The sequence below is a fragment of the Mytilus edulis genome, chromosome 10 (genome assembly GCF_963676685.1).
Source record: "Mytilus edulis chromosome 10, xbMytEdul2.2, whole genome shotgun sequence".
Lineage (NCBI taxonomy): Eukaryota > Metazoa > Mollusca > Bivalvia > Mytilida > Mytilidae > Mytilus > Mytilus edulis.
Genome location: NC_092353.1, coordinates 20205450 through 20218178, shown reverse-complemented (window position 1 = coordinate 20218178; position 12729 = coordinate 20205450). Strand labels below are relative to the sequence as shown.

The window sequence follows — 12729 nt, the reverse complement described above, 5'->3', positions numbered from 1 at the left end:
GCAGTGGTCAAAGTTTAGTTTTTTGATTTTTGGTCTTTTTTTCTGATACTATATGCTATAGATCAACTATATTTGTTATATGGAAATATTTTATGATCTATATGTCAGTTGCACAGTTTATTTTTGACCTTGACCTCATTTTCAAGGTTCAATGCTCAGTGTTAAGTTATTGTGTTTTGGTCTCTTTTTCTTAAACCATAAGCAATAGGTCAACTTTATTTGTTGTATGGAATTCAAAGAATTGTTATCGGTAAATGTCTCTCTGGTATGGTTCATCTGACCTTGACCTCATTTTCATCATTCATTGGTCAATGTTTAATTTTCTTGGTTAATGTTAAGTTTATTTGACAGTTGAAAGAAAGCTTAGGTTTAGGACTATCAACATAATATCAATGATAATTAAAGAAGGCGAGACATTTCAGCGTATGCACTTTTGTAATTATTTGATTTGAATTTTTCAGGTCAAGTTGAACCAACAAAGAGCCTTAGTGACTTTGGTATAGGATCAATAATTAAACCGATCAGGACACAACATTGTTCAGTGGACAAACATAATCTGGATAAATTGTTTGAATTACAAGGGGAGGTAATTTGTCATAATCTAATTTGAAAATATTTTGACATCAGTAATTAGGGGTTACCAAAATAGTTAGTCAATGAAAGAATTTCAACTAATGACAGCAATTTAGGCACACTTCTTTCAGCATCAAAATGTCTGCAACATCAACAATTTCTTAAGTTTGAAAATGGTTTGTTGGAGAGGAATTCCTTATTATAAGTGGATACTTTATGGTATGTTGATGTATTATCAGTGGCACATCTTAATCCCATGACATTTATTTGCTCCATCTATGGAAGATAAAAAATAAAAAGGAGGTCATGGGTCAGATCCTTAGCTTGCGTCATATGAAATTTTTGTCAGACTTTTCCTCCGAAACTACAAATAAGAGCTTTAAGAAAGTTGTTAACAAGCTATACCACGAAAAATAGTATTTCACCTCTAACATGTGATAATATATAATTACAGGATGGTAGCTGGTGTTTGACAGAAAGATTATGTAATCTACTGGGAATTGATTATAATGTCTGTATGAATATTCTTAAAGAAGCTGGCATTAAGTCTTTAGGTAGGTATTTCATGTTTATATTACAGTGTAACCTGTGTAATCCTACACACTAAAGGACCAGAAAAAAATGTTGGATTAAGCAGAGTGTCAGAATACTCTGGTGTCAGATAAGACAGGTTACACTGTACTAATGCTGAGTTCACACATAATTGGAATTCGATTCGCATTAACTAATTTGAATTAGTTTAATTCGCATTCAAAAAGGACTAATTCGCATTCAAAAGGTTTTACGTCCTAACTACATTCTAATTTGAATTACAATGCGCGTCAAATTCACTTTACTGTCCAAACAATGTTACCTTTTAGTTCCTATTAACAAAAGCGTATTTCTAATGCGAATTGGATAATTCGAATTAACCAATTCGAATCAATTCAAAGTTAAAAAAAAAACGTGTGTGAACGCAATAAGCTAATTTGATTTGTATTCAATTCGAATTCAATTCGAATTAAATGTACTTGTGAACGAGGCATTACATTAAGTATTAACTTGGGAACATTATTTCAAACAGATAAAACCTGTTAAGTAGGTTTTAGTTCAATATTGGCATGTTTTGAATATCAAGTTTCATTTACTTTAGAAACATTAATTTTCATGAGATCAAATTTTCGTGGTTTTTTCTCTATGTAAGATTTCATGGGGATTTAATTTCATGGTTTCCATTAAATGGAAGTGATATTTTATGAAGGTTAAATTTTCATGGGAGTTTTAATTTCATCGATATTTTCTGATCAGTATCATCACAAATAAACGAAATTTAAACTCCATGAAAATTCAGTTTTTACATTAACTTAAGGAAAAGGTTCAATTTTTTGTTTGTACCCTAATATTATATATGTTTCATGTTATCTCCATTTAGCAGAATCAGGAGTTGATTTTTAAACTTTGATTAAAGTTTGCAGCTATAAAATGCCAATGAATATGATTAAATGGCTAACTAATCAAAAATCTTGACTATAAGTATTTGTCATGGACTTGCTTAGAATTATTAAAGCACAACTGTCACCAAAACAAAAATCATGCAGCAGGTTGAAGAAGAGAGGCAAAATATACCAAAGAAACATTTAAACTCAAAAGTTGAAAAATAAAATTACAATGCCATGATTAAAAGGAAAAACAGACAAAGAACAGTATACAAAACATAGAATAAATGGAAATTAAGCATCTTGGAGGGCTGACACTTATTGTAACTATTTAATTTCAAGCGAAGTACAATATTCTATTTCAGCATTAAAAGTACAGGATGAGATTATGACTTTACTGGCAACCTGTATTGCCTTGCTGGTTGTTATACAATTGGAGTCTCCAGACTGGGTTCCCAGTCATGTTAAAGGCAATAACTTTTGGCAAAAAGAGCTGACAAGATGGCTGTCAGAAAGTACAGAGGGTGGTAGGCAACAAGTTGATGATGAACATTTTCCTAAGCATAGTCGAATGATAAAAACTGTCAATTTCTATCAGCAGAAAGAGGAAGAGCATAAATTGACATCAAGTATGCTGGAATTAGGTCACTCATGGGGTGAGGTAGCAGCCAAGATGTTAGGTGTTGCACAGTAATGTCACTCGTGGAGTGAGGTAGCAGCCATGATTATAGGTGTCAACTTATAATGTCTCTCTTCTAGGGTGAGGTAGCAGCCAAGATCTTTGGTGTTGCCTTGTAACATCTTTGATACTGGATTTTTGTCACTAACTTGACATGGTTATGCAAAACAAAATAAAAATTGATGCAATAGTATAGAATTGTACCTTCATTGTCTTTATCTTATTAGGCATTATAATTGTAATTGCGATAAGTTGAGTTTGTGAACAAAAGATTAATTTTCATCATATCATCTATGATCAGGGATCAGTTATACAACTTTAATATCATTTAACAGATTATTTATTATAATGAGATTGATTCTTTGTTTTACATGAGGCTACACATTTGTTTTTCTTTATCTATTTACAATTTGATGATAAAAAGAATGTGATAATTAGTTCAGGTGATATTGTCCAAAGAAGTAGTAAAACACTGCTGTTGTTGTATATATCTGTAGAATACACTTATATGTAATGATCAAAATGAAAGATATGTTGCAGATATTGGTCAAACAAACATGATATAATTTTTCAATTTTACTATTTTTCAACTCAAAATAAAAACAAAAAATAATAATATTGATTAAAAAAAAAGGTCTCCGTCAATTAATGATTTATTGTTATCATTTCAAAATAGCAAATAATATATAAGAATATATTGAGAAATAAAATTTCACATTTTTTTTTACTTAATTTAATTTAATTTTGCCTTAATGCGACTGATTGAAAAGTCTTAGAAGGTTTTAAAGATTTTGCTCCCTTCAATAATCATAATTTTGGTAATGAAATTTGAATATTGGAATTTATTAAAGAAAGAATAAAAAAATTAATTCTAGTTCTGAAAATGGCAAAATTACTTATTTTCTGCAGGAATTTGTGATTTATAAATGTGTGCAGTAGGCTGCACAAAATTCAATATTTGATTGTTGGGTTATTTTTTCATGAAGACCAACGTAAATTATGTGGATTGTTTTGATGAATTAAAAGTGGACATTTCTGAAAAATCTTTTGAATATTATTGTTTTGGAATGTTCATAGTACTATAAAAAGTTTTTTTCATTTATAGTACAATGTTTATATAAAATTGTTTAATTATTTATGATATTGTGTTTATATATAATTGTTTAATTATTTATATTATAGTGTTTATATATATTTGTTTAATTATTTATGATATTGTGTTTATATATAATTTTTTATTAATTTATTTTAAAGTCTGTGATATATTTGTTTACATTTTGTAATTTTTATTTATTTTTTGTATGTATTTACCAATTATTTGTACAGTTTAATGAATTTGTACTATATTTGTGACTTCATGGATAACTATAGAAACATTGTTAGCTGTCAGGAATGTATATAAAATTGAGAAAAGTTTATTCTTCAGTGTATGCAAAACCTCTTACTGCAATAGAGATCAGTGTATGGCTTGTTGCAAGTTTTAAAAAACAGTCCCTATCCCTAATCAGGATTTACCAGTGACCATCAAAATAACATACTTTTGTTAATTATTGAATATGTTTGTGTCCTGGATATGTAGGAAATATTTACCACAGGTCATTATGGATACGACAATCAATAAATCATGCCATATTTGTATAAAATCTTTGTTAATTTATTTCCTATTATTTTCTTAAGACATTTGAAATACATGTTTGAAATATTTCATTTCAAATCCAGGACATCATACACTTAAAATACACATTTATTCAAATATTCAAAACAAGATGAAAATAAAAATTTTATTTCAGGTACATTATAACAACTTTAATATGAAAAAACACCAGTATTTTGTGGTATATGTTTATGTATTACAGTGTGAAGTTAAGGGTGATATCTAAATTACTGTATTTGGTAAAGTGGAATCAAACTTTAGCAGCCTTCTTGAAATTGCTTTCCAGTTAACATGGTAGAGTTCAATAAATATAGAGGAGTGAAAAGGATAAAATTGTTATCTTTAATTTCCATCCCTGTTAACTTTTAGCTGATTTTTTCTTGGTCTCATGTTTATATAACCGCAAAAATTTTAAAAAAATTTGTTGTATCTTGCTATCACTTTGTTGTTGTCGTAGTCTTTATCATCAGTGTCGTCTGAAGATGGATTGTTTCTGAATAATAATTTTATAAAAAGTAAAAAGAAATCAATAAAATTTTAACACAAGGTTTATAACCCCTAAAGGAAGGTTGGGATTGATGTTGGGGGGGGTTATGGGTTTGGAATTAGGGTCTTTAAAAAAAGCCCAAATAAGCATTTTTGTAGTTTCTAAACATTAACTTTTGTTGAATTGTATGAATCTCTCAGAAATTTTACTACAAGTTTTCATACTACAAAGGGATGGTCAGGAACCTGCTTATGAACTTACTTATTTATAGAACAAACGTCCGAGCGGGTAAAATCATACATGGGCTTCACAACAAGTATTTATCTCATTAAACAATTACCACAACTTTATACGGCAGTTACGTTTTTATGCAAACAACATGTGGAAATACAATACTTTATTATAATACACAATAAATATACAACACAGTTTATTCACACAGGAATACGCGAATAAATAATAACAAATGAACAACCAACGCTAATGTGTTTGAATTGCCGATCGCGCTATATTTAACAGGGGAAACTACAATCTATAAATAGGGCAAAGTATATATTTAGAACCTGATGCGGAGATTAGTAAAATACTATAGTGTGTAAAATGTATGCTGTTTACCTTTTATAAAATATGTAACAAGTTAAATTCCAGTCTTCTTATTCTTCCACGTGTACAACACTCTTCAAAACCATATATACAATTGCTGGGCGGAAGTTGACGTCAACAATGGGAAAGTGAAAGTACGGGAATAAATATAACGTTACGTCGTGTAAATTGTACTTTCACAACAACTGACTTTGGGGGTTATGGCTCTAACCATTTTTAAATTAGGGGCAAAAAGGGGGAAACAAAGGTTTTTCTGGTAAAAAGACAATTGAGACAATTTAAAAGCAGTGTAAGGGAGGTAATCCAAATCAATTTAAAAAAATTGTTGAAATCTGAGACATTGGTATGCTGTTTCCATCATATCAGTGGATGTCAACAATGTATTACTTTGTAATTAGGCTAATTTATGGGTAACTACTAGTGGTAGGTCAGTGATTTTTGGTATGAAGTTATATAAATATTGGCACACCTCATTTCCATGAAGATTTCTAGCTCAGTCAATGCCTATTTACTTTGAAACTTTTGCTTAGTTAACATGTTTTTGTTTTTGATAAGGTCAGTTTATGTGGAACCTCTAGTGGTAGGTCAATGATATTTGGTATTAGCATTGGCTAAACTTATTTCTATGAAGATTGGTTTGTAATATGTTTTGTAACTACAAGTTACAGACAACACAACTGACTTCAAAATTCAAACAAAAATACCAACAAAAAAGAATTTGTATTAAATAGTACATTCGTTATTTGTTATAGTTCATACAGTATAACCTATACACTTTGGTGATAATGTACAGATTAAGTAAAATTTAAATACGAGGGTAAACAAAGCAAAACATAAATTGTAAAAAACCTCTTGGGTCCTAATCACAACTCTACACCTACCTGCAAAAACAAAGCAAAATGATAAAACAAACATCAATAAAGGGAAAACTGTACAGTTGATAAAAAGATACACAACTTCAGCATCCAGTATCGTGTATTTGGAATATGGAATTATTGAAGTCTTGCAGAGTAAACTTGACCTAGGCCTCATTTTCATAGTTCTGTTCATTGTAATGTAGTGTTTTCTTGTTAGGTCTATTTTTCAGATAATATAAGCATATTGTCAACTATATTTGATGTTTGTAATATTTGTATGGTATATTTGTCAATCTCACAAGGTTCAACCTGACCTAGTCCTGATTTATTAGTCAACATCAAGTTTTCAGAAATAGGTGTTTTCACATATTATAATCAGTATATGAAATATATTTGGACTATGGAACGAGCATTAAGGTTACAAGTCCGTTTTGCAGTGTTCATCCGACCTTTTTCTCGATTTTCCTTCACCACAAGATTCATCTGACCATGACTTCATTGTATGGATCCTGCATGCCCTTATTGCATCCTAACTTGGCAGATAAGCAATTCTGGTTTGAAGAAACGTGTTTTGATAAAAGTTAGTCATGTTCACTTCACTTTATCATGTTAATCGTTTGCACACGAAGTTTACACAATATTACTAAGTAATAATAAGTTTTGCTACCTCAGAAATAGATTACTTCAGCTGTAGTTTGCAAAACTTTTAGGAATTTTGGTCCCCAATGCTCTTCAACTTGACGAGTGAGGGTAGTAAATTAGTAATGCCCTTTACTTGTTTACCGTCAGGCGTCAAACGGTAATTTTCAGCTACCGTTAGCGTCAAATTGGTTAAATTTTTACCGTGATTTGTCAGAGGTCTCAAATAATTATCGTTACCGTCATTTTCGGGGAACATTTTTACCTGATTCGTCAAAATCAGTCAATTTTCGTATCGTCTAAAAGAAAGTGTACATTTTATCGTCATGCATAAAAAATTACCGTTAACGTCATTTGGCAAGAATTTTTACCGTGATTCGTCACGAAAGAGGGACGAAAGATACCAGAGGAACAGTCAAACTCATAAATCTAAAATAATCTGACAATGCCATGGCTAAAAATGAAAAAGACAAACAGACAAACAATAGTACACATGAAACACCATAGAAAACTAAGGAATAAACAACACGACACCCACCAAAATCTATGGGTTATCTCAGGTGCTCCGGAAGGGTAAGCAGATCCTGCTCCACATTTGGCACCTGTCGTGTTGCTTATGTGATTACAAATTCGGTACCCCCATTACCAACCTCATGAGTGTTTTTGAGATGAACGTGTGTCTGCCGTAAATATAAACCTGTTTCTATGGTGAGTTTATTTACAACTCCTTGGTCGATGCCACTGCTGGTGGAGATTTATTTCCTCGAGGGTACCACCAGCCCAGTGGTCAGCACTTTTGTGCTGACATAGATTATCATTGATATGGTTATATTTATAAATTAACTGTTTACAAAACTTTTGAATTTTTGAAATTCTAAGGCTTTTCTACCTTAGGAATAGATTACCTTTGCTGTGTTTGGCAACACTTTTTGGAATTTTGGTCTAAATGCTCTTCAACTTCGTACAATATTTGGATTTTTTTTTGATTTTTTTTTTTAACTTTTTTGGATTCGAGCGTCACTGATGAGACTTTTTTTAGACGAAAATGTCAATCCTGGTTTCTATGGTGAGTTTATTTAGTAGAGTCGTCAAATATAATTACATAGGATATAGATTTTTAAACACATCCCGACAGTTTGACGTAAAAGCTCATATTTTCTGCACAGCCCAATTGCAAAAACTAACTGTGTACATGCAATTACACATGTTCAGACACTTATACATTAACAAGATTTTGTATAGAACGACTTGTACAAATCCCTGTCCTTAAATGCTCACATCAGTTTTCTTTTTATTTGAGTGTTCCGATAAAGGGAAAAAACAGTTTTGCTAAGTTTACATGTATTAGTTTGTGATTAGATCAGTTAAAGAGGAACTGCTAATGTTAAATCAATGATATTTGGTATACAAATGTATTGACATTTGAAAGTATCGTTTCCATGGAGATTATATAACCCCATCCCTGATCATGGTTCATTGACTTTAAACTTTTACATAGTTTACGTAAACAAGTTAATGTTTGTGTTTAGGTTTGTTTAAAGGGAACAACTTATAATGAGTCAATGGTATTTGGTATGCAGTTGTATAAGCATTGGCATATCTCATTCCATGGAGATTGTTTGGCCATGTACTTTCAGTCAATGTTCATTCAGTCATGGTTCATCGACTTTGAATATTTGCATAACTTACATGTTAAAGTATTGCTATTCTAATTTCAACATTTGCATTATCAAAATTACAAAAAGGCGAGACATATCTCTGTGATAACAGTTTATTATTCTTTTGTTAGACACGACTTCGGTGTTGACATGAAAATCAACTTTATGGTCATTTGTTTCACATTTGCTTTTTCAAAAGTACGAATTATTCTATTTACTAAGGGTTTTCTTATCCCAAATATATACAACCTTAGCCATATTTGGCACATTTCTTTTTTTTTGGAATTTGGGACATAAAATTGAGAATTGAAATGGGGAATGTGTCAAAGAGACAACAACCCGACCAAATAAAAAAACAACAGCAGAGGGTCACCAACAGGTCTTCAATGTAGCGAGAAATTCCCGCACCCGGAGGCGTCCTTCAGCTGGCCCCTACACAAATATATACTAGTCCAGTGATAATGAACGCCATACTAATTTCCAAATTGTACAAAAGAAACTAAAATCAAAATAATACAAGACTAACAAAGGCCAGAGGCTCCTGACTTGGGACAGGCGCAAAAATGCGGCGGGGTTAAACATGTTTGTGAGATCTCAACCCTCCCCCTATACCTCTAACCAATGTAGAAAAGTAAACGCATAACAATACGCACATTAAAATTCAGTTCAAGAGAAGTCCGAGTCTGATGTCAGAATATGTAACCAATGAAAATAAACAAAATGACAATAATACATAAATAACAACAGACTACTAGCAGTTAACTGACATGCCAGCTCCAGACTTCAATTAAACTGACTGAAAGATTATGATTTCAACATATGAATATGTTGACACAATCCTTCCCGTTAGGGGTTTAGTATCATAACATATATGAGAAGAACATAACCCGTATCATGCCAACAACTGTTTTTAGAATAAATGTGTTTAGTTCCGATGCAAAGACCTTATCAGTGACTCAATATTAACGCCAAAATATGCAATCTTTAATGACTTGACAACAGTATCGTAATTATATCCCTTCTTAAGAAGTCTATTCAAAGGTTTTGTAAGTTTCTGAGGTGAATACTGACACCGTTGTGCTTTATAAAGAATATTTCCATAAAAAATTGGATGTGAAATACCTGAACGTATTAGAAGTCTGCATGTTGAGCTATATTTACGAATGATGTCTTTATACCGATGATAAAATTTAGTAAATGTTTTGACTAGTTTGTGATATCGAAAACCCTGGTGTAATAATTTTTCAGTAATACATAAATTTCTCTCGTTAAAATCTCAAACATTATTACATACACGAGCGAATCGTACAAGTTGAGATATATAAACACCGTAAGATGGTGACAAGGGAACGTCACCATCTAAAAACGGATAATTAACGATAGGAAATGAAAAATCATCCCTTTTATCAGAAATTTTAGTATTCAGCTTTCCATTAGTGATATAGATATAAAGATCGAGAAAAGGGCAGTGGTCATTGTTAGTATTAGCTTTATTTAAAGTAAGTTCAACAGGATAAATTGCATTAATATACATACTGAAGTCGTCATTATTGATAGCCAAAATATCATCCAAATATCTAAAAGTATTATTAAATTTGTTTATCAGATGTTGTTTCGATGGGTGTTTGCTTATTATTGTCATAAATTGTAACTCATAACAATACAAAAACAGGTCCGCAATAAGTGGTGCACAGTTAGTCCCCATTGGAATTCCGATAATCTGACGATATACGGAATCCCCAAAGCGAACAAAAATGTTATCTAGTAAAAATTCAAGGGCATATATAGTATCAAAGCATGTCCAATTAACATAGTTTTTTTTATTGCTACTAAAAAATGACCTAACAGAGTTTGAACATATATATTCACATTCTGATTTTTTGAATGCCCATTTAATTAGGTGTGTGAATTTTTTCTTAATGAGAATGTGAGGCAATGTGGTATACAGGGTAACATCAATGCTCTTCAACTTTGTACTTGTTTGTCTTTCTTTATCAAATCTGGATCTGAAACGCGCGTATGGTATATTAAATTATAAGCCTGGTACATGTACCTTTACTATTGGAAATGTCCTATTGTATTGTATATCTGTGTATTTTTCTGTCCAGAATGTTCTTGCATTTGTTTGTTTTGAGTCCTGTCATGTAATGTTGTCATATTAGTGTTATATTAACATTGAAATAAAAATGCAAGGTTTGGCTAGCCGCAAAACTAGGTTCAACACACCAGTTTGTCTTAGAATGTCCTGTACCAAGTCAGGCAAATTGTAGATGTTATATATCATAGTTTGTTTCTCTGTGTGTGTTGCATTATCGTTTGTTTTTTTGTTGCACCTCAGTGTTTCTGTTGTTTCGTTGTTTTCCTCTTATAGTTGATGTGTTTACCTCAGTGTTAGTTTGTAGCCCAGATATTTTTTATCAGTCGATTTATGACTTTCGAACAGCGGTATACTACCCGGCGATGCCTTTATTTAATGTTATAGTCAAAATATCACTAAATTTTCGTACCTGTAACAAAATAAGCACTAACTTGTACTTTCATGTTTAAAATTGTTGTTTTATCCTATCAATAGTTGACAGTGTTAACACACTGCTAAGTCCATTAATTTCGATTACATAGTTATACCAAGTTATCTTATATTCTGTGATGAACTGATGATGCTATGGCGGAATTCAAAAACCTGATTATAAAATGTTCAAATAAGGCCTTTGAAAATATCCACATTAGTTTCTTTACCCTCTTGCTGCCGGAGGGACACATATGTCCATGGTTAAATTTATGCAAGCTTCTCATCAGTGCTGTTATTCTTTCAATTAAAAGACCGAGGATTAAACATCATTATGTTTTACTTCAATGGGTCCCAAATGTAACGGTCATTATGTCGTGACGTCGTTGTTTAGCATTTACGTCACAGACGTCGAGCTGTCGTATTTTACGTCTAATTACACCTTATGTAAGAATCCGGGGTTTTGATTGGTTAATAGCCAGTGTATTTTTCACCAATTTACTGTTATCAAATGAAAATCGTTCATTTTTAACGCCGCCGGGGTATTTGCTAAAAGGATATGCCTTTTTTACCCTCTCTGCCGTGGTATTTGCCAAAAAATACTCTATCCGACTGGACGCTTGTAACGATCATCAATGCGTTTTAGTACATTAACATTCGGTGTAATTAAACAGATATATCATGTTATTGAGGGGTATTTGCGAAAAATACCAGTCTTGAGAATGAATTTCCCTCGCCTTACGGCTCGTGAAATTTAACATTCTCTCGACTGGTATTTTTCGCAAATACCCCTCCTTAACATGATATATCTGTTCAATATGAAATGCAACCTTGAAAAACGGTCGGCTGCAAGAGGATTAAGAGTGTCAATAAGTCGTTGATTTTTCTACCATATATATCACTTTGCCACATATTCTACTTCAGAAACAAAATCACAGACCTAATTAAATTGGCGGTTCTCGATTTTCATTTAGATTAGAGCGTTGGTTTTTCCGTTTGAGTGGGTTTACGCTAGTCATTTTAGGGGCCCTTTATAGCTTGCTGTTCAGTGTGAGCCAAGGCTCCGTGTTAAGGGCATACGATACAGTTTTGATCCTGTATTTACAGTTTGATGAAAATTTCCATATAGGCTATTTTTTCCTGATTAAATCAAATATGTAATAAAAAAAATATATACCTCCATGTGCTACTTTCTGAGTTAAATGAGGTCGAAATTTTGTATATTTGCTCAAAATGCGGAGTTGTGGCCGTATTTTTCCTTTCGAAAGAAAGACATAATTTGTTTGTTTTAAAAGATAAACACAAATTGTTTTTTGTTAAATAATTTGTAATCTTTGTATATGTATTAAGTCTTCTAAAAATTTCTGAATTTTTTATTCAGAAATTACTCATAGTTATCAAATGGTCATGAATTGAGAAAAAAAAGTCATTTTTTGCTGTACATTTATCAAAATTAAAAAAAATGCACTATTTACAGTTTTATAAAATTTGGTCCACATAATTTCCCTGGAAAATGAAACAAAATGTCGTTTTAAAAAAAGGTCCATGCAATCGTTTTCAAATTAAATCAGTTTGAATGATAAAAATCAGTCGAAAAATGCATCTTTTCCCGATAGGTCACAGTTTGACGTCGCGAAAATAACATTTTACGTTAGCAA

General features: G+C 31.7%; 1 protein-coding gene across 1 annotated transcript in view; it reads left to right on the top strand.

Moving 5' to 3' along the window:
* The window catches only part of LOC139490595 (uncharacterized), a 91755-nt gene extending 88223 nt beyond the window's left edge, over positions 1 to 3532 (top strand). Inside the window, exons 47-49 of the mRNA XM_071277472.1 lie at positions 462 to 586; positions 1028 to 1127; positions 2354 to 3532. Of these exons, the coding sequence (XP_071133573.1) occupies positions 462 to 586; positions 1028 to 1127; positions 2354 to 2682 (554 nt within the window). The 3' untranslated portion in view covers positions 2683 to 3532. The remainder of the gene's footprint in view (positions 1 to 461; positions 587 to 1027; positions 1128 to 2353) is intronic.
* The last annotated feature ends 9197 nt before the right edge of the window (positions 3533 to 12729 follow it).